We start from the raw sequence: 26,137 nt of genomic DNA on the forward strand, positions 1-26,137 counted from the left end.
AAGAATCCAGTGACTTCACACCTGCTGAACCTGAGGCTGGACTAAGAGAAAGCTATTCGTGCAGGGAGGGACACAGAGGGGGCAGCTCACAGGTGTCAGGTGACAATGCGGAATCCTCCCTGAGCCCTGGGCTCCTGGAAACATCCAGGGAAGGTGAAAGGAAGCCCCCCACCCCCACGACTCACATGCAAGCCCCCCTTGTTTATCCAGGACAAGGCCAGACACAGACCCCTCAAATCTCCATTCTGTGTCTTGTCAATGATTAGCTGAACTGCTCGTCCCCACCGACAAGCAGAACGAATGCGTGTTGGCCCCACTGGCTCAGCCTCTCTCCCCCCAGACCCCTGAGCTGCGGCCGCCCTCAGCCTGGTCAGCAGACAGCCCCTCCCAGGACAGGCTGGGCTCAGGGACCTGCCAGCCCAACATCACGCCTGCTTCTCCTGGTCGTGTCTGCTCCTCTCTGCACAGAGACACTCCGCCCGACTCTGGAGACGCCTGCAGATCTTAAGGCCAGAGCGCCCCTCCCCCACTGCAGAGCCCCCGCCCCCGGGGCACTGTCCCCTCTCCCCGCCCCTGCAGGACTTCTCCTGTGTGCAAGTCTCTCTGAGCTCGGATTGTTCATTTCCCACAGGCCTGACCGCGTGTTCACAACCGCCCCTTTCTCACCCGACTTCTCTCAGCCTCTGTCCTCCCCCAGGCCCCGACTCCCCGCCCCGCGGGAACCAGCACCGAGACGTCCCGCTCCCCTCCGGCCCCGCCGGGGAAAAGCCCTTTTCCGGGGGTCGGCGCTGGAGGACCTGAGACCCGCCCGGCCCCCGGTCTCCGGAGCAGCGTCTCCTCCCCCAGGCCGCACGGCCTCCCCCGTCAGGTCCAGGGCGGGGCCCCCGCGCGGCCCCCCACCGCCCCCGCCCTGACCGCCCGGGGGGGGCGTCCCTCCCCCTCGACCCCGCCCGGCCAAGGACCGGGGAGCCGGGACCCCACGCGGGGCCGGGACGGGAGCCGGGACCCTCCCCGCGGCCGAGGGCGGGGACTCGGGGGGGCGTGGCCGGGGGCGCGGGGAGACCCGGGCCCTCGGCCGCTTCCAGCCGGTTCGCACCAGCCCCTCCCGGTCCCGGCCCGGCCCGCGCACTCACCATCTCCGCCGGCTCCGGACTCTCCGGGCGTCCTCCCCGCGGCCCCGGCAGGTGAGAGCGACGGGGACACGACACCGGGGGCCGCGCGGTGCAGGTGCGCGCGGGGAGGCGGTGCGAGAGGGGCGACCTCCACGCGGGTGCGAGCGCGCCCGCCCCCCGCTCTGATTGGACGGTGCTCCAGGATGCTACGTTTCGATTGGACGGTACTTCAGTCGGTCATCCTCCCGCGCTCTTTGATTGGACCTGGTCCGGCCCGCAATCGGGCTCTGATTGGATACATGCCCAAGACCCTCCTCTCTCCCCTGATTGAGTCCCTGCTCTCCCTACTGTTCTCCGCTCCCGCCCTCGTCGTCCCTGATTGGACAGTGTTCCCGTCCCTGGAGTGAGAGGCGGCGGCGGCGGCGGTCACGTGGCTGAGGGGGGCGTAAACGAGGGTCCCCGGCCTCCGCCGTTCCCTGCCCGGTCTCCTCACCGGACTCGCACCGCGCGCCCGAGTCGTCGCCCCGAGCTGAACCCGCTCCCGCCGGGGAGACGCTGCATCTGCCTGCAGCTCCGCGGCCCCTCCTCGTCCTCCTCCTGGAACGGGAAGTCCTGACTCAGTTTCCCTGGAGCGCCCCTCGGCAGCAGACGGGACAGGACGGCACAGGGGGCGCGGTGACCCCCGTGGTCGGCCCAGGGGCGCAGTCACCGCGGATGTGTGACCCTTTTTGAAGAGCAAAGACACGTAACACTGATGTCACCGCCTGCAAGCCTGGGTCGGGCTCGGTTTTGACCTGTGACCTCTGATACGGACACCCCGCCCCTCCTCTGGGACTTGAGGTCAAACCTGCGGTCTGGGGGCCTTCGCCCCGGTGGGAAGGGGGACCCCGCGGCCCCCCTGCACGCAGGACTCATCCCTGGACGACCACGGGTGCTGTTACCGAAGCTCAAGTGGGTCCCCCACCCCCGCGCAGTGGGGGAAAGTAGGAATTGCCCTCAAAGCGCTGAGCAAGGAGAATGCTCACGCTGTAATCCCACACTCCCAGAGAAGCTGCAAGAAAAGGATTTTATTTGGGGCTTTAGGTAGAGAAGGGGGAACATGTGGCTTCCGGGGCTGAAGTTTTAAGCCTCTGTGCAGACGCGAGCGTCTCATATCTTTTCATGGGTTGCATGTGCAAATTTCGGGTGTGGTTCTGTGTGTTGCATGCGGTGGATTTTTAGGCTGTGAGGTCTGAAGTTGACAATCGGTCGTTTTAACTTCTCAGGGCTCCTTCTGGTGGCTGGGGGGTGGGGATGGGGTGTCAGCGAGCTGCCCTCATCAGCGGTCTTCCTGCTCTTGTGCAAACCAAGCTCAGAAACTTTGCTTGCCGCTGTTTCCCACGTCAGCCTTGTGGGTGCAGGCATGGTTGCACCCTAATCCAGGGAAATTTTAACTCCTTCATCCTTGGATTCAGTGTGAGATGTTAGAATTCTCAGGTGTGCATTTTACTTCAAGGAAATTTATGTCAGGTCAGGGTTTTAGCCGGTCCTGTTAACTTAAGAATACAGACTCCAAATGAGAGGTATTGAATTTGGGATCAAAGGATTGCAATTCAGGCTACACAGATGGAGGTAGCAACGCAAATAGGGAGGAAGGGGCTTTTAAAGGCAAAAGAGGAAAGTCTGCATTACCAGGAATGTTAATTGGGGCAGCAGAAAGCTGATTTTGGCTCACCTTCATCCCACAGATTATGATGAGCTTCAGGGAGGCAATAGTCCACCACTGTGAGGTGCTGCAAGTTTCCTGCAGCGTTTTTGGAGTATTTCTGTCTTCACTCAGGTCAGAAGTGTTATGTTCTGATGACGATGTGCATAACACTCGTTCCTTAATGGCATCTGGGCTCTGTTTAAAGCCCTTAGACACAGGTGACCCCGTTTTGTTTCATATTTCACATTTAACCCTTTTGATGGAGAGTCTTTTCTGAAAGCATTGCTTATCCAGCAAAGATTCGTTTAGTCCCGTGTTGCTGGGAAGGACCTGTCCCAGCAAGTCATGACGCGCAAGAGGGAGAAATTTCTTGTTCCCTTTTTAACAGATGGTTCCCGGGAGTCAGCGTCATAGGGTTACAACACATTTTGTAACCACAGGACTGGTTCAAACTGGCTCTGTCGTATCAATAACAGAATGTCAAAGTTGTCTGGCAGGGGCAGTGAGCCAAAACTGCAAGTCATGTAGCTGAGGCATGCCCAGAGGGGAGGATTTTGACCTACAGTAACACTCAGACCCAAAGTCCCCCCCACCCCACAAAAAAACCCCAAAGGACCAGGACGTGGCCAGAACTTCAAAGTTGGAACCTTTTCAAGATCGACGGGTGCATGGTCCAAGAAGATCCAGTAGTGTTAAGGCGCCTTTCCATACCTTGCCATAAATGGTCTTGTTCAAAGGCCTTCCAATCAAAATTTGTCCTGCCAGTGCTTCTGCGTCCAGCCTGCCCTCCCTAATCCTTTAAATTTTATCCCAAACCCTAGATGAGGGAGGAGGATTTGAGCCCAGTCTTTCTCCTTGCCAGTTGATCTCGAAATAAAGCTGCTTCGTTTCTATCACACTGGTGCCAGAGTGTTGGCGGCTGTGCACGGCAGGCAGGGACCCTTCCTCGCTCACAATCAGAGCAACGAGGAGGCAGTCAGGAAATGACTCTCAGTTTCCTCACCTGGGAATCTCGTGCAGTTCCCTGAATGTCCAGGTAAATAAGCCTTATCCGTCATTTCAGTATGCTGAGTGACCCTAACCTTGGTGTCTGCAGAAGGGCTGGAGCAGATCTGAGCACTTCCATGAGAAGTTTAGATACAAGGACACATAGCAAAACTCCAAAAACAATCATAAGGAAAGTTGAGTGATTTGCTGAGACCACCAGCTAACTAAGTGGGTCTTCCTCAGCAAAAGTGCTGAATTATCATCAGGAGGGTCAATGAATTGATCAGTGTGACAGAGGAGGTGTGTTATGGGAGGAGCAGTTATGAGGATGGAGGGTTGTGTGTGTACACACTGGCCTGGTCCTGAATCTTGGGAAGCCTGTCAGTGTCAGAGGGTCGGCTGCTGCTCATCCTGGGCAATGTGACTGGGAGGCTTCAACATCTGTACAGGACCAGATGTCAGGTGCAGCTTCCTTAGCTGTGAGATGTGTCTCCCAGGTTCAGTGCCTTCTAGTTCTGCAGCAGAGTCAGTGGTAAGGGGCACTTCATAAGGTCCTTTCCACGGGGCTCGAGGGCTGTCTTCCTCTGACGATGCTTCCAGAACACCCAGTCACCAGCCTCTAGACTCTGACCAACAGGATCCTTTAAATTGGAATCTGGGAGAGCTGCTTTAACCTGTTGATGACAACCTTCAGTATAGACATTAGAGACTCACAGGAGCTGGTCATATAAGACAACAGGGGATCAGAAGGTTGTGTTTCAATAGACACCGGTCTGCTGGTGATTACCTCATGTGGGGTGAGTTTATGTTTTCCAAATGGGGCACTGCGAACAGCCGGCAGGACCAGGGGCAATACCTTAGGCCAGGGAGTCCAGCCTACAGGAATATCACAAAACCTCGAAGACCAGTAACAGGTCTAGAATCTAATATCTACAAAGGTGCAAACATAATTCTTGTCTCTATAATTACTCCCATTTTTTGTTTTACCAATGATAGCCAGAGGAAAACTAATTTCTTTCTATTAAAATTTGGCTTGATTGGGCCGGCCCTGTGGCTTGGTGGTTAAGTGCGCGCGCTGCGATGCTGGTGGCCCGGGTTCGGATCCCGGGTGCGCATCGAGGCACCACTTCTCCGTCCATCCTGAGGCCGAGTCCCACATACAGCAACTAGAAGGATGTGCAGCTACGACACACAACTATCCAATGGGGCTTTGGGGGTAAAAAATAAAAATAAATAAAATCTTAAAAAAAAAAAGTGCTAGGAAGAACATTTAAAAAAAGAAATTTGGCTTGATTATTTATATGAGAATTTCTGAATTTTGGAGAGATCATGCAGAAAGAGAAAGTAAATGGTTTACATTTGTTCACAAATGTGTCTTACCAAGGAGAAAAGATTTCTTTAAATCTGTGAAAAACAAACCATACAGCATCCCCCCAGCTCACGCAGTCCCACGGACTTAAACTTGTTCTGCTTGATTCCGGTTTTTCTGTTAGTTTTCTCAACATTGCCTGATGATTGAGGGTGACAGGGACAGTGATAAATCCAAGAAGTTTTCAAGGTTTTCGTTAAGGTTCGTGTAACTTACCCAGTGAAGTGGGTGCCTCGATCACTGCAAACTGTGGAAACTATACCCCACGTGGGAAATACACTTTCTCACAGTTTCTTTGCCACTGTGAGGGTATCAGTCTTGAGGCAGGAGAAGGCTTCACCCCATCTGGAGAACACACATCCAATAACAAGAACAGGTTGATAACCCGTATTCAGTGTCAGTTCAATAGAATCCAGCTGCAGGGGCTGAAATGTTCAGCGGGAGGATGTCTGAGGCCTCTCGGGACAGGAATAGTTTTCTTTAATGCACTATGGTGGGTGAAGGGATGAAAAACTGAAAAATGCAGTTTCCCAGGGAGCCAGGAAGAGCCAGGCGGCCGTCTTGCCTCTCCCATGGCCCCAGCTGTCATTTGATTTACAGCCATTGTCCACCCATCTTAACTTCCCTGATTCAGGAGAAGACAGCTGCCACGTTACAAGGACGTCAGGATGGCAAAAGTCTGGCAACGAGGGGCTATTTGCAGAGGCAGAATGGACTTCGTCCACATGTCCCACAATCTTCACAGATGCTGTTGTTGCTGCCTTTGCATGAATGTCAGCCCGGGCATTCTCCTGCTGCTCAGGCTCAGTTCTAGTGTGAGCCTCGACTCTGATGAGAGACCCAGTTTAGTTTTATCACTTTCCTTTCTATGAAGCATTTTTGCAAAAGCATCAGAGTAACTATCAGTGACAAAGGCCTTAAAAATGGTGCATTATAATGCAATTGACAAGGAAATTTGTTTATTTCTGTGACATACAACATTTTAAGATATTAACTAGATTTGTGACTGATAATGTTATACAAGGACACATCAGGTTTTTAAGAATTTCACATAATTCTAGAATATTTATATACTTATGCAAATATTACAAAAAAACTTAATGTTTATTTATTATTTTTTTCAATTATTTTATTGAGGTCATAATGGTTTATAACATTGTGAAAATTCTGGTGTACATTATTATTTATCAGTTTCTGTATAGACTGCATTGTGCTCACCACCAATAGTATAATTTTTATCTGTCACCATATATACGTGCCCCTTTATGCCTTTCACCTAACCCCCAACCCCCTTCCCCTGTGGTAACCAGTAATCTGTTCTCTCTGTCCATGTGTTTGTTTATCTTCCTCATATGAGTGAAATCATGCAGTATTTATCTTTCTCTGTCTGGCTTATTTCGCTTAACATCATACCCTCCAGGTCCATCCATGTTGTTGCAAATGGGACGATTTTGTCTTTTTTTATGACTGAGTAGTATTCTATTGAATATATATACCACATCTTCTTTATCCATTCATCAATTGATGGGCACTTGGGTTGCTTCCACATGTTGGCGACTGTGAATGATGCTGCAATGATGCAGCCAACAGAGGTGCATAAGTCTCTTTGAATTGTTTATTTTAAATTCTTTGGATAAATATCCAGGAGTGGGATAACTGGATCTTATGGTATTTCTATTTTTAATTTTTTGACAAATCTCCATCTGTTTTCCATAGTGGCTGCACCAGTTTGCATGCCCACCAGCAGTGTATGAGGGTTCCCTTTTCTCCACATCCTTTACAATATTTATTATTATTATTTTTTTTGTTAATTATAGCCATTCTAACAGGTTTAAGGTTATATCTCATTACATTTTTAATTTGCATTTCCTTAATAATTAGTGATGTTGAATGTCTTTTCATGTGCCTGTTGGCCATCTATATATCTTCTTTGGAAAAATGTCTGTTCATATCCTCTACCCATTTTTTGATTAGGTTGTTTGTTTTTTTGTTGTTGAGTTGTATGAGTTCTTTCTATATTTTGGAAATTAACCCCTTGTCTGATATATGATTTGCAAATATATTCTCACTGTTGATGGGTTGTATTTTCATTTTATTTATGCTTTCCTTTGCCTTGAAGAAGCTCTTTAGTCTGCTGTAGTCTCACTTTTTTTTTTTTCTGTTCTTTCCCTTGCCTGAGTAAAGGTATTAGAAAAGATGCTGCTAAGACCGATGTCAAAGAATGTACTGCCTGTATTTTCTTCTAGGAGTTTTATGGTTTCATGTCTTACATTCAAGTCTTTAATCAATTTTCAATTAATTTTTGTGTATGGTGAAAGATAATGGTCTAGTTTCATTCTTTTGCATGTGGCTGTCCCAGCACTGTTTATTGAAGAGACTTTCTTTTGTCCATTGTATGTTCTTGGCTCTTCAGTTGAAGATTAGCTGTCCATAGATATGTGATTTTATCTCTTGGCTTTCAATTCTGTTCCATTGATCTGTGTGTCTGTTTTTGTGCCAGTACCACACTGTTTTAATTACTATAGCTTTGTAGTATGTTTTGAAGTCAGGGATTGTGATGCCTCCAGCTTTGTTCTGTTCTCTCAGGATTGCTTTGGCTATTTGGGGTCTTTTGTTGTTCCATATAAATTTTAGGATTCTTTGTTCTATTTCTGTGAAGAATGTCCTTGGGATTCTGATTGGGATTGCATTGAATCTGTAGATTGCTTTATGTAATATGGACATTTTAATTATGTTTATTCTTCCAATCCATGAGCACAGAATATCTTTCCATTTCTTTCTGTCATCTTTGATTTCTTTCAATAATGTCTTAGGAGCTTTCAGTGTATAGGTTTTTCACCTCCTTGGTTAAATTTATTCCTAGATATTTTATTCTTTTTATTGTGATTGTAAATGGTACTGTATTCTTAGGTTCTCTTTCTGCTAGTTCATTATGGCATAGAAATGGAACTGATTTTTGTAAGTTGATTTTGTACCCTGCAACATGTGTAGTTGTTGGTGTAGTTGTAGGTGTAGTTGTTGATTATTTCTAATCGTTTTTTGGTGGATTCTTTAGGGTTTTCTATATATAGGATCATGTCATCTGCAAACAGTGAGAGTTTCACTTCTTTCTTTCCAATTTGGATACCTTTTATTTCTTTTTCTTGCCTAATTGCTCTGGTCAAAATCTCCAACACTATGATGAATAAGAGTGGCGAGAGTGGGCACCCTTGTCTTGTTCCTCTTCTCAGAGGGATGGCTTTCAGTTTTTTACCATTGAGTATGATGTTGGCTATGGATTTGTCATATATGGCCTTCATTATATTCAGGTACTTTCCTTCTATACCCATTTTACTGAGAGGTTTTTTAATCATAAATGGATGTCAGATCTTGTCATATACTTTCTCTGCATCTATTGAGATGATCATGTGGTTTTTATTCCTCGTTTTGTTAATGTGGTGTATCACATTGATTTGCAGATGTTGAACCATCCCTGCGTCCCTGGTATAAATCCCACTTGATCATGGTATATGATCCTTTTACTGTATTGCTGTATTCGATTTGTCAATATATTGTTGAGTTTCTTTTGCATCTATGTTCATCAGCCATATTGGCCTCTAGTTTTCCTTCTTTGTGTTGTCCTTTTCTAATTTTGGTATCAGGGTGATGTTGGCCTTATAGAATGAATTAGGAAGTGTTACATCTTCTTCAATTTTTTGGAATAGTTTGAGAAGGATATGTATTAAATCTCCATTGAATGTTTGGTAGAATTTTCCAGAGAAGTCATCTGGTCCTGGACTTTTGTTTTTTGGGGAGGTTTTTGACTACTGTTTCAATCTCTTTACTTGTGACTGGTGTATCAGATTTTCTACTTCTTCATTCAGTTTTGGGAGGTTGTATGAGTCTAAGAATTTATCCATTTCTTCTAGATTGTCCCATTTGTTGGCATATGGTTTTTCATAGTATTCTCTTATAATCCTTTGTATTTCTGTGGTATCCATTGTAATTTTTCCTCTTTCACTACTAATTTTATTTATTTGAGCCTTCTCTGTCTTAGCGAGTCTGGCTAAGTGTTTGTCAATTTTGTTTATCTTCTCAAAAAACCAGCTGTTAATTACATTGATCCTTTCTGTTTTTTTTTTTGTCTCTATTTCATTTATTTCTGCTTTACTTTTTATTATTTCCCTCCTTCTGCTGACTTGGGGCTTTGTTTTTCTTTTTCTAGTTCTGTTAGGTGTAGTTTAAGATTACTTATTTGAGATTGTTCTTGTTTATTGAAGTGGGCCTGTATTGCTAAGAATTTCCCTCTTAGAACCACTTTTGCTGAATCCCATAAGAGTTGGTATAATGTCATTTCATTTTCATTTGTTTCCAGGTTTTCATTGATCCCATGGTTGTTCAGTAGCATGTTGTTTAGTCTCCACATATTTGTGACTTTCCCAGCTTTTTTCTTGTAGTTGATTTCTAGTTTCATAGCATTGTGGTCAGAAAAGATGCTTGATATGATTTCAATCTTCTTAAATTTATTGAGGCTTGCCTTGTTTACCAACATATGGTCTGTCCTTGAGAATGTTCCATGTGCACTTGAGAAGAATGTGTATTCTGCTGCTTTTGGATGGAATACTCTGTATATCTCTGTTAAGTCCATTTGGTCTAGTTTTTCATTTAAGTCCACTATTTCCTTGTTGGCTTTCTGTCAAGATGATCTATCCATTGATGTAAGTGTGGTATTGAGGTCCCCTACTATTATTCTGTTGATGTTAATTTCTCCCTTTAGGTCTGTTAATAGTTGCTTTATATACTTTGGTGCTCCTGTGTTAGGTGCATATATATTAATAAGTGTTGTGTCCTCTTGGTGGAATGTCTGTTTTACCATTATATATTGCCCTTCTTTGTCTCTCACTGCCTTTTTAATCTTGAAGTCTACTTTGTCTGATATAAATATGGCAACACCTGCTTTCTTTTGCTTTCCATTTGCTTGGAGTATCGTCTTCCATCCCTTCACTCTGAGCCTGAACCTGTGTTTGTCTTTAGAGCTGAGATGTGTGTCCTGGAGGTGGCATATTGTTGGGTCTTTTCTAATCCATCCCACCACTCTGTGTCTTTTGACTGAAGAATTCAATCCATTTACATTTAGTGTGATAATTGATATATGAGGGCTTAATAGTGCCATTTCATCTCTTGTTTTCTGGTTGTTCTATATTTCCGTTGTTTCTCTTCCCTTGTACTTCTGACTGCCATTTCAGTTTGGTGGTTTTCTCTGTATGATGTGTCTCTGTTCTGATTTTTTGTTTAGTGGCTACCATGAGGTTTGTATAAAAGATCTTGTAGATGAGATAGTCCATTTTCTGATGGCCTCTTATCCCCATTAGCCCAAGCATGTTCCCTCCCTTTCCTTTTCACCAAGTTATTGTTGTAACAAGTTATTCTGTTTTGTATTGTGAGTTTGTGATTAAAATGAAGTGTTTATAGTTATTTTTGATGCTTTCCTTCCTTTTATCTTTTTTTTTAAATAATTTTATTTATTTACTTATTTTTTCCCCCAAAGCCCCAGTAGATAGTTGTATGTCATAGCTGCACATCCTTCTAGTTGCTGTATGTGGGACGTGGCCTCAGCATGGCCAGAGAAGCGGTGTATTGGTGCACGCCTGGGATCGGAACCTGGGCCGCCAGCAGCGGAGTGCGAGCACTTAACCGCTAAGCCACAGGGCCGGCCCCTTCCTTTTATCTTTTATGTCTAATTGTTTGCTAACCTGTTCTGATAGAGACCTGCAATTTTCTGATTTTGTTTGCCTATCTCCTTGCTCAAGGCTTTGTAAACCTTTGTCTTTTTGTGTCAGGCATGAGGGTGTCCTTGATCATTTCTTGTAAGGGAGGCCTAGTGGCAATGAACTCCCTCGGCTTTTGTTTATCTGGGAAAGTTTTTATTACTCCATCATATCTGAAGGATGCTTTCCTGCATAGAGTATTCTTGGCTGAAAGTTTTGGTCTTTCAGCATTTTGAATATATCATTCTACTCTCCTAGCCTTAGGGTTTCTGCTGAGAAATCCACTGAAAGCCTGATAGGGGTTCCTTTCTAGGTTATTTTCTTCTGCCTTGCTGCACTTAATATTTTTTCTTTGTCATTGACTTTTGTCAGTTTTACCATTATATGCCTTGGAGAAGGTCTTTTTGCAGTGATGTAATTAGGAGTTCTATTGGCTTCATATACGTATAAGGCCAGTTCCTTCCTTGTTTTGGGAAGTTCTCAGCTATTATTTCTTTAAACAAGCTTTCTGCTCCTTTCTCCCTCTCTTCTCCCTCTGGAATACTTATAACCCTTATGTTGCATTCCCTAATTGAGTCAGATATTTCTCAAAGAATTTCTTCATTTTTTTTTAAGTCTTAGTTCTCTCTCCACCTCCATCTGAAGCATTTCTATATTTCTTCCTCTAAATTACTACTTCTATCCTCCATAATGTCATCTCTGTTTTTTTAAGATTTCTAGATTGCTTTTTATCTCATTGTGTTCTTCATCTCCAGAATTTGTTTGTTTTTTTTTTAGAGTAGTCTCTTTTTTGAAGGATTCCTTCTGCTAATTAATTTTATTCCTGAGTTCACTGGACTGTCTTTCTGAGTTTTCTTGTGACTCATTGAGTTTCTTTTTTCTTTTTTTTGTGAGGAGATCAGTCCTGTGCTAATATCTGCCAATCCTCCTCTTTTTTTGCTGAGGAAGGCTGGCCCTGGGCTAACATCTGTGCCCATCTTCCTCCACTTTATATGGGACGCCGCCACAGCATGGCTTGCCAAGCAGTGCGTCAGTGCGCGCCCAGGATCCGAACCGGCGAACCCTGGGCCGCCGCAGCGGAGCATGCACACCTAACTGCTTGTGCCACCGGGCCGGCCCCATCATTGAGTTTCTTTTGACAACCATTTTGAATGCTCTGTCACTTAGATTGCAAATTTCTGTGACTTCAGGATTGGTTTCTGGAGACTTGTCATTTTTCTTCTGCTCTGGAGTGTTAGTGTAGTTCTTCACAGTGTTTGATGAAGTGATCCTTTGCTGGCACATAGTGGTAGTCTCAGCTCACAGATTCCGCCTGCCACCACTGGGAGGGGCAGGAGCTATGTTTACTGAACCCGCTGTCTCTGCTGGAAGTTGTGCTGATAGGAGTCAGTTGCGTTTGCCCACTGCCTGCAGCCACTTGGTGGGTCACACGAACACGTGCAGGTGCTCTGGTACAAAACTGCTGCCTTGGCTGGGGACCGGCTGAGCTGGCGTGCTAGATGGGAGGGGGTGGGTGCTTTATTTTATGCATGTGGGCCCACTCTGTGCTCACAGGCAGTTTGCCTAGGCTGCTGCTCTTGGTGGGGGCACCTACACAGTGGCTGAGCCATGCCACTCAGTGTGGAGTGTTCCTGTGGGCCAGACTGCAACTCTAAGTGTTCGCATGCAGGCCTCCCTGCTCCCCTGCCTCCGCTTACAGTCATGCACCAGCTGTTGTGTGAGGAGCCGCAACCTAGATCCCTCACCTTCCACTGCTTCCTGGGGATACAGTCCCCCACCTTCAGATGTATGGCTGTATGAATCTCTCACATGTCCTGCTGTGCTTTGTAGGGAATCCTCTGTTGGTGAATGAATGTCCATTTGGTTGTAACTTGGGGGGAAAGAGACTAAGGGAACAGCTCATGTCAGCATCACTGCCATGATGCTGACATCACTCCTTAATGTTATTTCTTATTTGACAGTGCTTCTCATGTAATATAACATGTCAAATAAACCTAATTAATTTAGAAAATCTTTTGGAATGTTCCAGGTCAAAAAAGACTTCATTTAGAGTATGATTTTGGGAAGTTTGTCAAAAAATATTTTCAAAATGGATTAAAACACTTGGTCAAATAGGATCGTAGGTTTTAACCTTTTTATGGACATGATTATAACGTGTTCTTCTTTTTGCCTTGATTCATCAGAGTCACTGATTTGCCTCATCTGATGGCAGAGCTGGGCTAAATTGTTTCTGCTCAATGTGAAGAAGCCACAGCCCAGTAGTGAGTGTCAGGCCAGCTTCCAGGTGTCTGAGGCTGCCTTTGTCATTCCCATTTACTATGTAATAAACACTGACATATTTCTTACTACATATTGGGCACTCTTTTAAATATTTTCCATAAAGTGACTATTAGCACATATAAATTCAGTTCCTCCTCAGCAAACTCTGTAAGGTAGATGCTTTTATTAACTCCTTGGATGAGTTAACTTGAATGTAGGTGATTTGCCAGAGGCCACAAAGCTAGAAAAGAAATAACCCAGGATCCTGGCTCAAATCAAGACTTTCTTTCTCAGAGTCCATACACATCATCTGGTGTCAAATGTTGAGCATCCCTTATAGCCATGCTCTCTGGCTCAGAACAGTTACTCTCCACACTAATGTAGGCTCTGAAGGCACTTGCCCACGGGTCCTCATGTTCCCTGCTCCCGACCTGGTCAGTCACACCTGATCCCATGGTGCTCCCCAGGTGTCATCACTTCTTGGGCTGTAGTGACTTTCTCTCTAGGATTTGGGTATAATAAACTGTTTTCCTGAGCCTTCCTGTGCCCCCTTTCTGGCCACACATGACTGGCAATCCCCTCATGACACACAGAACAGGTGCAGATTCCAAGCAAGTATAGACTCCAAGCAAGTATTCAGTGGGCATCCCTCCAACTTCAGAGTCAGATTCTGAGAGCACAGGAAACAATGGAACTGTAAGTTCACAACGAAAACAACCTCTGGGCATTTAGAAGGGTAACTATTTGTAGAAAATGTTTGATGCAGGAATCTCATGGTTGCGATATGAAAAAGAGAGTCCGAAGGAAAATATCAAGTGTGGGCTCTTTCCACAGTAGGAAAACTGCACAGTGTGGTTGTGGTCCACACCTTCCAAGAGGGTACAGATCAGTGCAGCTGTACCGAGCCTCGTCAGTGTGTCAGGGTCCCCATAAACACTGGTCACGTTGACTGAGTGCATACAGTCTGGTTACATTGAGTGAATGACACTAGACAGGAGAGTCCATCTGACAGTGGCTGGAATCGCTGAGGCAGGGATCCGCTCTGGAAAGACTGTACAGACATCTTTACTGTCCATTTCCTCTCTTAAGTCCCTGGGGGACCAGTCACCTTACACATCCTCTGAGACAGGAAGCCCCAGCCAAGTCCACTCAAAATAAAACAAGACATCCACTATGCCCAGGGCCAGAGAAGCATCCCTGGAGGCCATCTGACACAGAGGGAGGAACTGACCTGTGTCAATGGGGGCAGATCCACAGAGCCATGAATGTCATCCAGTGGAATTAACACAAGGGAACATCCCTGGGCAGGAGCATCATTGATCTAATACCACCCATCATAGGGAGAAACTGCAAGCTGCCTTTGGGAAGAGAAAGATACTAATGAACCAGATCAGAGCTCTGTGCGTCCCCCAAGCAGGACATGACGGGTCTGTGACTCTGGAGGACACAGGGCAGGCCCGGTGGCAGCACAGGAGAGAGGAACAGCTCCCAGCAGAGTCCACAGTGCTCCTGCACGTCGAGCCTCTCACAGCAGTCAGTGGGCTGAATTCAGAGTGGTCTGGCTGGAAATCACTCACGAGCCCTGGACATCCACCCTCTGCATTGACAGTGGGCTGTTCTCAATGGTTTAACCCTGTGGCTTGGGCAATGGGAAGCCAAGGGTGGATGATCACGAGTGGGCCCTTGTGGGGTCAGGATGTTGGAGGACATTTTGGTTCACCTGGGAGAGTCTGGGACAATCCTCACTGTCTTCCACATCCAGGCTCCTAAGGCACTGACCCCCTGGCAATCAGGAAGCTGGTGCCCCAGCCTGGGTACAGCCCTGGCAGCTGCCCCTTCAGCAGACACAGCATATTGGGGGCACAGGAAGAGCAGCCACCACTGTGCCGGGTGGGGTGCTATTGCCAAAGATGCCAGATTGCCCTTGAAATACAGTCACTCAGTTAATGCAGCCACAGCATGTTGTGTGTGTTTTTTTTTTTTTGTGAGGAAGATCAGCCCTGAGCTAACATCCATGCTAATCCTCCTCTTTTTTGCTGAGGAAGACCGGCTCTGAGCTAACATCTGTTGCCAATCTTCCTCCTTCCCCCCCTCCCCCCGCAAAGCCCCAGCAGATACTTGTATGTCATAGTTGCACATCCTTCTAGCTGCTGTATGGGGGACGCGGCCCCAGCATGGTCGGAGAAGCGGCGCATTTGTGCGCACCCGGGATCTGAACCCAGGCTGCCAGCAGCGGAGCATGCACACTCAACTGCTAGGCCACGGGGCCGGCCCTGTCGTGTGTGTTCTAAACACCAAGGCAGCTGCCAGAGGCATCCGGGGCCATTCACCAGAGTTCCCACCAGTGAGGGATGGGCACATCGATTCTATTGGCTTCCTCTCCTCAAGGGACGGTGCTAACTATGCCCTGGTTTGTGTAGACACTGCGTCTGGCCTAACTCAAGCTTTCCCCTGGCACCATGCAAACTGGGCTGCCACCATTAGGGGATTAGAGAGGCTGACTAGATGTGCAGATGCCCTGGTTGAATAGACAGTGATCGGGGGTCACATCTCAATGTGATGTGCAAGACTGGGCAGAAGAACATGACACTGAATGGAGATCCCACTCCCCTGTAACCCACAGGCAGCAGCATTCATACAAAGGAAAAGTGGAAAATCCAAGCAGCAGATTAAACTACTAACAGGTGGAACCAGCTCAGCTGGGTGGGCTGAAGGACTGTCCCAGGCTTTAATAGACTTGAATCATCAACCAGTAGGGCCAGTTGCCCCATGTCCAGACTGGGGACTCCCACTGAGACAGCCAACACTGTAAACGTATGGAAGTCGAGGAACACAGCCATGGCCCTGACTCTCATTGGGGGTCACATGCTGGGCTGTGAGAACACAAGCCCGTCAAGCCTGGGAGAGACCTCATCTACTAGAATGTGCAGTGGGATGGCCCCCCGGGATGGGTGAGTTACTTCACACCCCTGGGTGAGGGGACTACTCAGTCTCCACCTGGACTGTTACCAGACCAAATTGGGTCCGCTCCTTGGTGAGTTGAAATCAAAGCCTTCACGAGAAGTCATTGGCACACAAAGCAAAATTTTATTTGCAGCATGCAGCAAATGGAGACTGTGGGGAATAATTTCACAAAGCTGTGACCCCCGACCCTGAAAAGGGGAGGTGGTTGCCTTTTACTTGGGGTAGAGAATGAATATTCAAAAAAGGGACGTTTCCTCATCACATGTAGAGGTGTATAAGCTTGCACAGGCATAGTTTGACAACATGCCTCCAGATACATCGCATGTTATGCTAATAAGGTGTCAGCTCCTCCTGGGATGGTGGATTTAGTATTATAATGAGGCCAAGGTTACTTCTGTCCACTTCTCTGACCATCTGCCCAGGTGTCACTCTTGTGGTTGGCTTTTGGACCAGTTCAGGGTGGTTGGTGTTTACATCTTCCTGGAACACAGCTGAAACCAACAACCTCAAGGATGTTAAAGCAACACTTGCACTTCTCAGCAAGACAAGAGAAATAGGTCAGAGTCCATGGCTGGCTACAAAATCCCTCCTCTAGTTTTATCCTGCTACTCATTCTTGAGGGGCATGGGGTGGAGGTCCATCTTCTGTAATGACTTCCTGCTGAGCATGGGCATTGTCATAGGGGCTGGTAGAGGAGCAGAGCTTTTCCCCAGCTAGTCTAAAGTAAGTCTGTGGGTCACCAGGTATGGCTCCACGCTGTTCATCTCCATGAGTTACGACCATCTGCAGTCTTGTGGCTTTGATACACTTAGTTACAAATTGTACCAGCCAATGAAAAATGTAGGGTCCAAGGAGCACAAGGAGGATATTAACAAGGGGACCAAGACTGGGAGGAACCATGTTAGACTGGAAAGGGCTTATTTGAGTCCATTCCAGATGTGTTCTGTGCTGCCTGGCTGGCTCATTTCTCTGAGCTGAGCAGCCATTTCCAGTAACCTGTTTATACTCTCTTGTGCAGCCCTGCTAGCACTGAAATAGAGATCCATCATTTGGGGTTAGGGATGTGTTCGATTAAGGAATTCAAAGCACTTGGTTATAGGTGTCCTGGGGGGAGCACAGGTAAGGGTGATGGTTAGACCTATTAGCAAAAATATAGCAAATGTATCCCTAGTACTTCTGCCAGGGTAAGTTAGCAGGTCACCGGGATTTACTTATCTTTCTGATATCTCCAGAATAAGAGTTTCATATCAGAGTGTGGCTCACAGGACAACTCAGCATCAGCAACTGCCTTCAAAGATCTCTCTTGGTGTTCAGGCGTAGGTGCCTTCTTTACCCATGTATGGTGGATCCAATGGGTGACTCCTTCTAATGTTAGGGAGAAGAGAGTGGTTAGTAACACCAAACGAGGCCCCACCCAAATAGGACTTAGTTGATTTTGTGGCAATCACTTTTCCAAGTTTTAAGATGGACCCAATCTCCACATTGATAAGGGTGGAGTTTGACCTCTGTAGTCAAGGGAAGACAGACGTTTCCATATTTATTGATTCAGATTGATTATGTGCTTGATTGCCATGGAAACCTCTGGGTCTGGGTTTGTGAGCGAATCTGAGTCTTTAGGGAACAGCCTCCCATAGGTCATCTCAAAGGGGCCTTTAGGAGCTGCCCTCATCCGAGTGAGGGCTGTTGGCAGTAATTTTAGCCATTTGTCCTGTGTCCCTTGGCACAGTTTAGCCAGTTTTCTTCAGAGTTTGATTGACCCGCTCACTTTTTCCAGACAACTGTGGTCTCCAGGCAGCATGTAGACTCCACCTAATTTTTAAAACTCGGGCTACTTCAGACGTTATCTTTGATATAAAGGCTGGCCCACTGTCACTCTGAATTGATCTGGGCAACCAAAAGTAGGGGATTATTTCTTTTAACAACACCTTTGTTACGTCATGCCTTTTCTGATCTACAGGGAAAGGCTTCAATCCAGCCAGTAAATGTATCCACAAACACCAAGAGGTATTTGTATCCCCCAGGGGCCGTGGGCATAACAGTAAAGTCAGCTTGCCAATCTGCCCCTGGTAAATTCCCCATATTTGTGTTGCTCTAGCCAGGTGTGTGTGTGTGTGTAGTGGAGATGTAGTCTGCATATTGTTTTTCTGGCAATAAATACATTGGTCAGTTATTTTGTCAATAAGTTCCTTCATATCTGGGTTCCTTCATATCTGGGGTGCTTAAGACCTTAGTTAGCCACAGATACAGGGTCTCTTTCCCATAATGGGTAGAGTCAGCACTCTTAAGGAGCCCCCAAGCTGTTTGTTTGGGGACCCATATCTTCCCTCATTAGTTTCTCATCCAGCCCTTGACTATTAGGGGCCTGTGGTAGCCCTTTGCGCTGGCTTCCCTTGCTTCATCAGGGGAATACACTGGTGGAAACTCATAGAAGGGTAGAGTGGGAGTTAATGACACCTGGAGAAGGTCTCCGGATATGGCCACCTTTTTCGCAGCTGCATCTGACAAGTTATTTCCCTTTATGGCCTCTGATTCCCCCCTTACAATGGACCACAGCCACTTTCTTGGGGCCCTGTACCACTTTTAGCAGCCTAAGGATCTCTGGCCCAAATTTAATATTTTACTGCTGCTGTTAACAAGTTCCTTTTCTTTCCAAATGGCCCTGCAAGTGTGAATTACAGAGAAAGCACACTTAGAGTCTATATGTCGTTAGTATTTTTCCTCCTCCCAGTTTCAAAGCTCTCGTTAATGCAATTACTTCTGCTTTAGAGCTGAGGAGCCGGTGTCAGCCCCTTGGCTTCTGTGGTTGGATGCAGGGACACTACCGCATAACCTGCTCTTCTCTGTCCGCTACACACGAAGCTCCCCCACCCACAAGCCACACTTCCTCTGCATTAGGCAGTGGTTCACTCGAGATCTCTGCGGCTAGAGTAAACCCGATCAATCACTTCTGGGCAAGCATGGGTAATAGGCCCATTGGAATCAGGGAACAGGGTAGCTGGGTTTAGGGTATGACAGGGTTTTAAGGAAATTTGAGGGGAATCGAGCAGCATAGCCTGATATTGTAGTATTCTATTCTGGGATACCAATAGATGTCATTTAGTCTCTGCTAGGCTAGAGACTTGATGGGGGGTCCACACCATCCTGGGTTGGCCCATAGTCAATTTTTCTGCTTCCTTGATTAATAGGCAGGTGGCAGCTACAGCTCTCAAGCTGGTGGGCCATCCTTTCACCACAGTGTCTGGCTGCTTTGAGAAATAGGCTACCATTCTCTCTAAGGGTCCCAACACTTTGGTTAATACTCCTAGAGTTATTCCCTTTTATGAACATACAGGTCAAATGGTTTGCTTAGGTCTGGTAAGGCCAGTGCAAGCACTTCCATTAGTAAGTGCTTAAAATTATCGAAAGCTTGGTCACACACCTCATCCCATTCAAATGGATCCATTTCTGGCCCCTGTAACTTGTCATAGAGAGGCTTAGCAATTACCCCAAAAGTAGGGATCCAAATGTGGCAAAAGCCAGCCATCCCCAGGAATCCTTGTGGCTGCCTGCGTGTTCTTGGTGGTGAACGTTGATATATTACCATTCTTCTCTCTTGAGAAAGTCTGCGCTGCCCTTTTGAAATGACAAACCCTGATACTTGGCAGTCTCCTTGACATGTGTGCCTTCCCTGTAGACACTGCAGATCCCTTACTGGCTGAGAAGGTTAGCATCTCCTTAGTAGGAGGGGCTATCAGGATGTCATCCACATACTGTAACACAGTGCTCTGTTTTAATTTTAGTTCCCTTAAATCTCAGCCCAGGATTTCCCCAAAGATTGTAGGGGAGTTTTTAAATCCCTGGGGTCAGACAGTCCAGCAGTACTGTTGTTTCTGGTGGGAGTCTGGGTCCTCCCGTTCAAAGGCAAGAATCTCCTGGCACTTGGGGTCCAATGGGATGCAAAAGAAAGCATCTTGTAAACCCAGCACCGTATAAAACACGCTGTCTGCAGGGAGATTAGCCAGCAGGGTGTAAGAACCAGGCACTGCAGGATACATATCCTGGACCGCTTCACTGACAGCCCTAAGGTCTCAAACAAATCTGTGCTCCCTTGTTCCTGGCTTTGTAACGGGTAAAATGGGAGTGTTCCATGAACCTTTCATGAAAGGAATCCTTCTGAAAAGAAAAGCCTTCTGGGCCACACCTGGGCCTCCCGGTTTTGTCTACTCCTCTCTGCACAGAGACTCTCTGCCCAACTCTGGAGACACTTGCAGATCTTATGGTCAGAGTGTCCCCTCTACTGTAGAGCCCCTCCCCTGGGGCACAGTCCCCTCCCTCCCGCCCCCTGCAAAAATTGTTTTAAATTGAGAAGAAATTTTCACGTATTGAGGTACATTGGGTATCTATTCTGGACTGAACTAAGAAAAGCCTGACTTTTGGCCTATCAAACATACATTGTACATCTACTTTAACCATTGCAGTAAAGAATGCATGAAATGTTATCTCAAAGCAAGAGCACGCACTCTTTGAGGATAAGGGTGCATGCTTCCTCTTCTAGGACGCTAGTACCTTGAAGATTAGTTTCCTTTCCTGGACTTCAGGGTCACATTGACCAGCTAATCTGCAGCTGAATATCTCTTTGAAACTTCAATGAATATGTATCCTGGGGACGTGGGATACGTTCCTTGTTCTACTAAGGTATAAAACTGTACTGAAAACCATGCTTCTCCGCAGCGCTTTCTGCTTCTGTTCCGGCTGCTCCCCCTGGTTATGACCCTCAGTTTGCCCAAGTAGAATTCACCTTGCGCCTCTCATCTACAGAATGGTTAGTGGTGATCTGCGTGGACACAAGGAAAGTCTCTCTCTGAGCTCGGATTGTTCATTTCCCACAGGCCTGACCGCGTGTTCACAACCGCCCCTTTCTCACCCGACTTCTCTCAGCCTCTGTCCTCCCCCAGGCCCCGACTCCCCGCCCCGCGGGAACCAGCACCGAGACGTCCCGCTCCCCTCCGGCCCCGCCGGGGAAAAGCCCTTTTCCGGGGGTCGGCGCTGGAGGACCTGAGACCCGCCCGGCCCCCGGTCTCCGGAGCAGCGTCTCCTCCCCCAGGCCGCACGGCCTCCCCCGTCAGGTCCAGGGCGGGGCCCCCGCGCCGCCCCCCACCGCCCCCGCCCTGACCGCCCGGGGGGGGCGTCCCTCCCCCTCGACCCCGCCCGGCCAAGGACCGGGGACCCGGGACCCCACGCGGGGCCGGGACGGGAGCCGGGACCCTCCCCGCGGCCGAGGACTCGGGGGTGGGGGGCGGCTGGGAGTGGAGAACTACCCGGGCCCGCGGCCGCTTCCAGCCGGTTCGCACCAGCCCCTCCCGGTCTCGGCCCGGCCCGCGCACTCACCATCTCCGCCCGCTCCGGACTCTCCGGGCGTCCTCCCCGCGGCCCCGCGGCCCCGGCAGGTGAGAGCGACGGGGACCGGACACCTGGGGCCGCGGCCGGACGAGAGCGACGTCCACGCGGCTGCGAGCGCGCCCGCCCCCGGCTCTGATTGGACGGGGCTCCGGGTCCCGCGCCCGGGTCTGATTGGACGGTGCTGCAGGAGGGGTTGGGTTGCACCGTGCTGCAGGGCCCGCGCCCGGGTCTGATTGGACTGTGCTCCCGGCGTTCCCCTCCCATTGATCCTGATTGGACAGTGCTCCACCACTCCCCTCCTGTTAATCCTGATTGGACAGTGCTCCCAGACCCGCCCATCGCCGGGCGGACCCGGCCTCTCCCGCCCCCCACCCAGTCCTCCTGCATCGGGAAATCCTGACTGTTTCCCCTCAGAGCGACCCTTGTCCGGAGCTGGGACCGGACAGGACGGGCTGGTGACCTCTAGGGTCAGGGGTCGGCCCGGGGGCGAGGTCACTGTGGACCTGTGGCCTGTAAGAGCAAAGAACCTTGACGGCAACATCACCGCGTGCAAGGCAGGGTCCGGCTCTGTTTTGACGTGTGACCTTTGACACCGGGAGGCCCCGCCTCCGTCCCGCCGCCACCTCTGGGGCTTGAGGTCACACCCGCGGCTCTGGGTCCTTTGTCCCCGTGGGAAGTGGGACCCCGCGGCCCCGCTGCGCGCAGGACCCGTCTCAGCACAGCCGAGTGTGAGGCGTTAGAATTCCCGCCTCTGCGTTACTGCCAGGAAGTGTGTTTAGATCCGTTTTTGAGTGTCTCTAGAGAACTTTGAGATATAAAATCTGTGATTCCTTAAGGCAACTGAATTCCTATTTTAACTCGGTCAGAAAAAAGCCATAAAGCTTAAATAAGTGTGGATTGGACCTGAAAACTCTTAATACACTGATTGAATTAAGTCAAAACACCTAGAGCCTTTCATCTGACTGCTCATTCCAGAAAATACCATCCAAACTGAGATCCAATAAAAGTATCAACTCGAATATCATTGACCGTTTTAATTATAAGGATAATTATAAAAATACATTTTCTATGATTTGGAATAAAAGTTTTATTCATTTTCCTAAAAATTAGTGTTTAGGGGAACACATTTTGGGATGGGTTCCTAGGTAGGAAAGAGGCTTCCAATTAAAAATAAATTCCTTTGATTTATACACTATTTAAAAATATGGTTGGTTAAAAATAAATTCCTTTGATTTATACACTATTTAAAAATATGGTTGGTACATTTTTTTTTTCTTTCTGTGAATTAATAATGAATGCTGCAATTCAAAAATTCACCTGGAATTTAGAAAGCTGAGACTTGCCCGGAGCGTGTCTTCCAGCACTCATGCGCTCTTACCCCAGGCTCCCCTAGTTACCAACTTTATTAGCTTCTTGTACGTCTTGTCGGCATTTGTGTAAAAAGTAGCAATTTCACCTACGTGTTTTGCTTTCTTCCCTTTTGTGAAAGATGACACGAGAGGAGCCATATTAAGATAGAGCCGGAGCAGCCATTTCAGGGGAACTGTCTTGCCCATCTTGTTTTCTTCTGTTACAATATTTTTTTTCCTGGTGAAACTATACCATTAGTTCCATCTATTTATGATTTTAAAAAATTAAGTATGTGCTACAGTTCAGCATTAGATTTCTATGTCTCTTATTACCAAGAGCTCAGGGTGAGAGATGCATTTGGATACCTGAAAAGACTCTCTGAAAAGAAACAAGGCTTGAAATGTAGTTTTATGTTGTGGGGGATCAGAATTGGCCACCCCAAAATGTGAAACAGATATCTATTTTCTAAAGAGAAGCAGTTCATCTTTTTTTTAAATAATTTTATTTATTTATTTTCCCCCCCAAAGCCCCAGTAGATAGTTGTATGTCATAGCTGCACATCCTTCTAGTTGCTGTATGTGGGATGCGGCCTCAGCATGGCCAGAGAAGCGGTGCGTCGGTGCGCACCCGGGATCCGAACCCGGGCCGCCAGCAGCGGAGCGCGCGCACTTAATCGCTAAGCCACGGGGCCGGCCCAGCAGTTCATCTTTGAAAAATAAAAAGGAACTACTGGTATTTCAACTTCTCTGAAGTGATTCCTGCTTCACTAATTAAGAGAAAGACGAGATGGAGACTTGATTTAAGATGAGAAGTCCATTCATATAGATCATGTGGTGGAATAATTGCTCACTCAGTGTTTGGCTCCACTGGGATGAGAGTTTCAAAAGGACTTCATACACCTTTAAAAAATTACCACATCCACCAGAAGAAGATCTTATAATTTAACAGTGATTATCTATTACTTTCCATATTGGTCCATCTTGAAAGCTCATTCAGCCTCATCAAGTATACTAAAGAGTGACTTGTTCACCTTTTATGAAGGCAGGTTTGTGAAAATATTTTAATATGGCCACATCTCCTCATGAACTGTCAGCTTATAACATGATTTTAACCTAAGAAACATACCCCCAAATTGTGTTTTATAAGAAGTCTCCTCTCTACCAGGAAACAGGCATGAAAGATTTTGAACCCAGTTACTTTTCAAGGACGCTCATTCCTCATCTCCAAGTCCAAGTGCAACTCATCACCTTTATAGCTGGCTGTGTTCAAGGCTCATGAGATAATAGAAAATAGCTGTTGGCCTCTGCCCCTGGCTCCTGACAGGGCTCCTGGCACCCTTGTAATTTCCTGGATGATAGGGGTGTCTTTTCCTCTAATGAGGTGACTCTGGCTGGGCTCCTGGCTGGTTCCTGGATGAGGTCTGGTCTCTGGAAAGACTAAGCTATGATTAGAAGCTTGGAATTTTCAGCCTTGCTCCTCCCGTTCTCCTAAGAAGGAAGATGGGCTGAAAGTGGACTTAATGATCAATCATGCCTACATGATGAAGCCACCATAAAGATCCCAACAGTATGGGGTTCGGAGAGCTTCTGGGTTGATGAACAGGTGGAGGTGCGGGGAGGGTGGTGTGCCCCAAGAGGGCATGAAGTGCCACACCGATTCCCACATACCTGGCCCTACTCATCTCTTCTATCCGGATGTGCATCTGTATCCTTTACCACTTCCTTTAATAAACTGGTAAACATAGGTAAGTGTTTCCCTGAGTTCTGTGAGCCACTTTAGTGAAATAAGTAAACCCAAGAAGGGGGTTGTTGGAACCTCTGATCTATAGCTGCTTTGTCAGAAGCACAGGTGACAACCTGGGCTTGCAGCTGGCACCCAAAGTGCAGGGCCGGCCCCGTGGCTTAGTGGTTAAGTGCGCACGCTCCGCTGCTGGCGGCCCGGGTTCGGATCCCGGGCGCGCACCGACGCACGGCTTCTCCGGCCATGCTGAGGCCGCGTCCCACATACAGCAACTAGAAGGATGTGCAACTATGACGTACAACTATCTACTGGGCCTTTGGGGGAAAAATAAATAAATAAATAAAATTAAAAACAAACAAACAAAAAAAACTGTGTGTGTATTTGGAGTTTGGGGGCAGTCTTGTGGGACTGAGCCCTTACCTGTGGAATCTGATGCTATCTATGGGTAGATAGTGTCAGAATTGAGTTAACATGGAGGACACCCAGCTGGTGTCACAGAGAATTGCTTGGTGTGGGGAAAACCTCCACGCACTGGTGACCAGAAGTGTTAGAAGTCAAGTGTTCTCTGTGAAGGTACAGGAGACACACACAGGGAAGAAACTCACAGGAGGGAAGAACTGGGTTGTTCCCAACAGAGAAGGAATAGCTGAGGTCTTTTCCATACAGTTGGTGTTAGAGAATCAGGATTTGCTAGATGGGCCCTGGCTCATGGAAACATGTGGTTTGGGAAGAAAAAGGATGAAAGGGTTGGGCATGAAGAACCTTTGATTCCTGGTGGCCACGTGGTCACCCAAGGTGTGGAGCAGCAGCTGTCCTGCAATTGGTTACAAAGAGTGGAAGTTCCCAGTGGCATTTAGAGATGGACCAGCTCCCGGGGAGTGAGTTCACTGGATGCATAAGGAAATACAAACTAATAAGAAAAAGGGGAAATATTCAATCCCTTGGTTATTGTCATCTGTACTAGCTAAACTAAAAGTACAAGAGGATGCTGAGTTAGACCTTGATGCTAGCCCAAACTCAGATTTCAGGGAGTCTGAGCTTCAGCCACTGGCCTCACCACTGCCCCAAGGGAAAAATTATGTCGGGACAACATAAAGTACCTCTAAGATGTCTGGTCACCAAGAAGGTAATCATCACGGGGAGAGGACAAAATCAAGAAACTATTGAGTCCAGGGGGTATAATATGAAGAAACTGTTTCATTTTGTGGATCGGTGTCATCAGTTTCCTGAGGAACCTTTACTGAAATGGATTCTGAGAATAACTCATTTGGGGTTGTGTGTTTGGTTTTGAAGCTGCCGAGTGGAAGAGAGCGTTTGAGGTGATCCAAGACCCACAGCTCACAATCGAACAGTCACAGATGCCTACACATGATCCAGACACACAGGAGGTTTTTCCTGAGGGCACAGCCAGCCTGGTGGACTGGATAAACCCATTCCAAGGTCTGTCTACCCTGAGAAACGGGACTACCCATCTGCTCCTATGAATGCCAAGTGGAACACCCCAGATGAAGCAGCTGATATGCCTTATGTGCAAGCCACATGG

General features: G+C 47.5%; 1 protein-coding gene across 2 annotated transcripts in view; it reads right to left on the reverse strand.

Annotated features, from left to right (window-relative positions):
- LOC101404066 (uncharacterized) overlaps window positions 1–21,585 on the reverse strand; it is a 34,483-nt gene extending 12,898 nt beyond the window's left edge. The window contains exon 1 of one of the 2 annotated variants that reach the window (XM_014796014.2): window positions 21,493–21,585. In XM_014796014.2, the coding sequence (XP_014651500.1) occupies window positions 21,493–21,495 (3 nt within the window). In that variant the 5' untranslated portion in view covers window positions 21,496–21,585. Of the gene's footprint in view, window positions 1–1,133; window positions 1,235–21,492 lie in introns of those variants that run through there. The other variant, XM_087425773.1, reaches the window with a different exon arrangement.
- Between the last annotated feature and the right edge of the window lie 4,552 nt (window positions 21,586–26,137).

This window comes from Ceratotherium simum, chromosome 39 (assembly GCF_057802395.1).
Source record: "Ceratotherium simum simum isolate JZ-2026a chromosome 39, ASM5780239v1, whole genome shotgun sequence".
Lineage (NCBI taxonomy): Eukaryota > Metazoa > Chordata > Mammalia > Perissodactyla > Rhinocerotidae > Ceratotherium > Ceratotherium simum.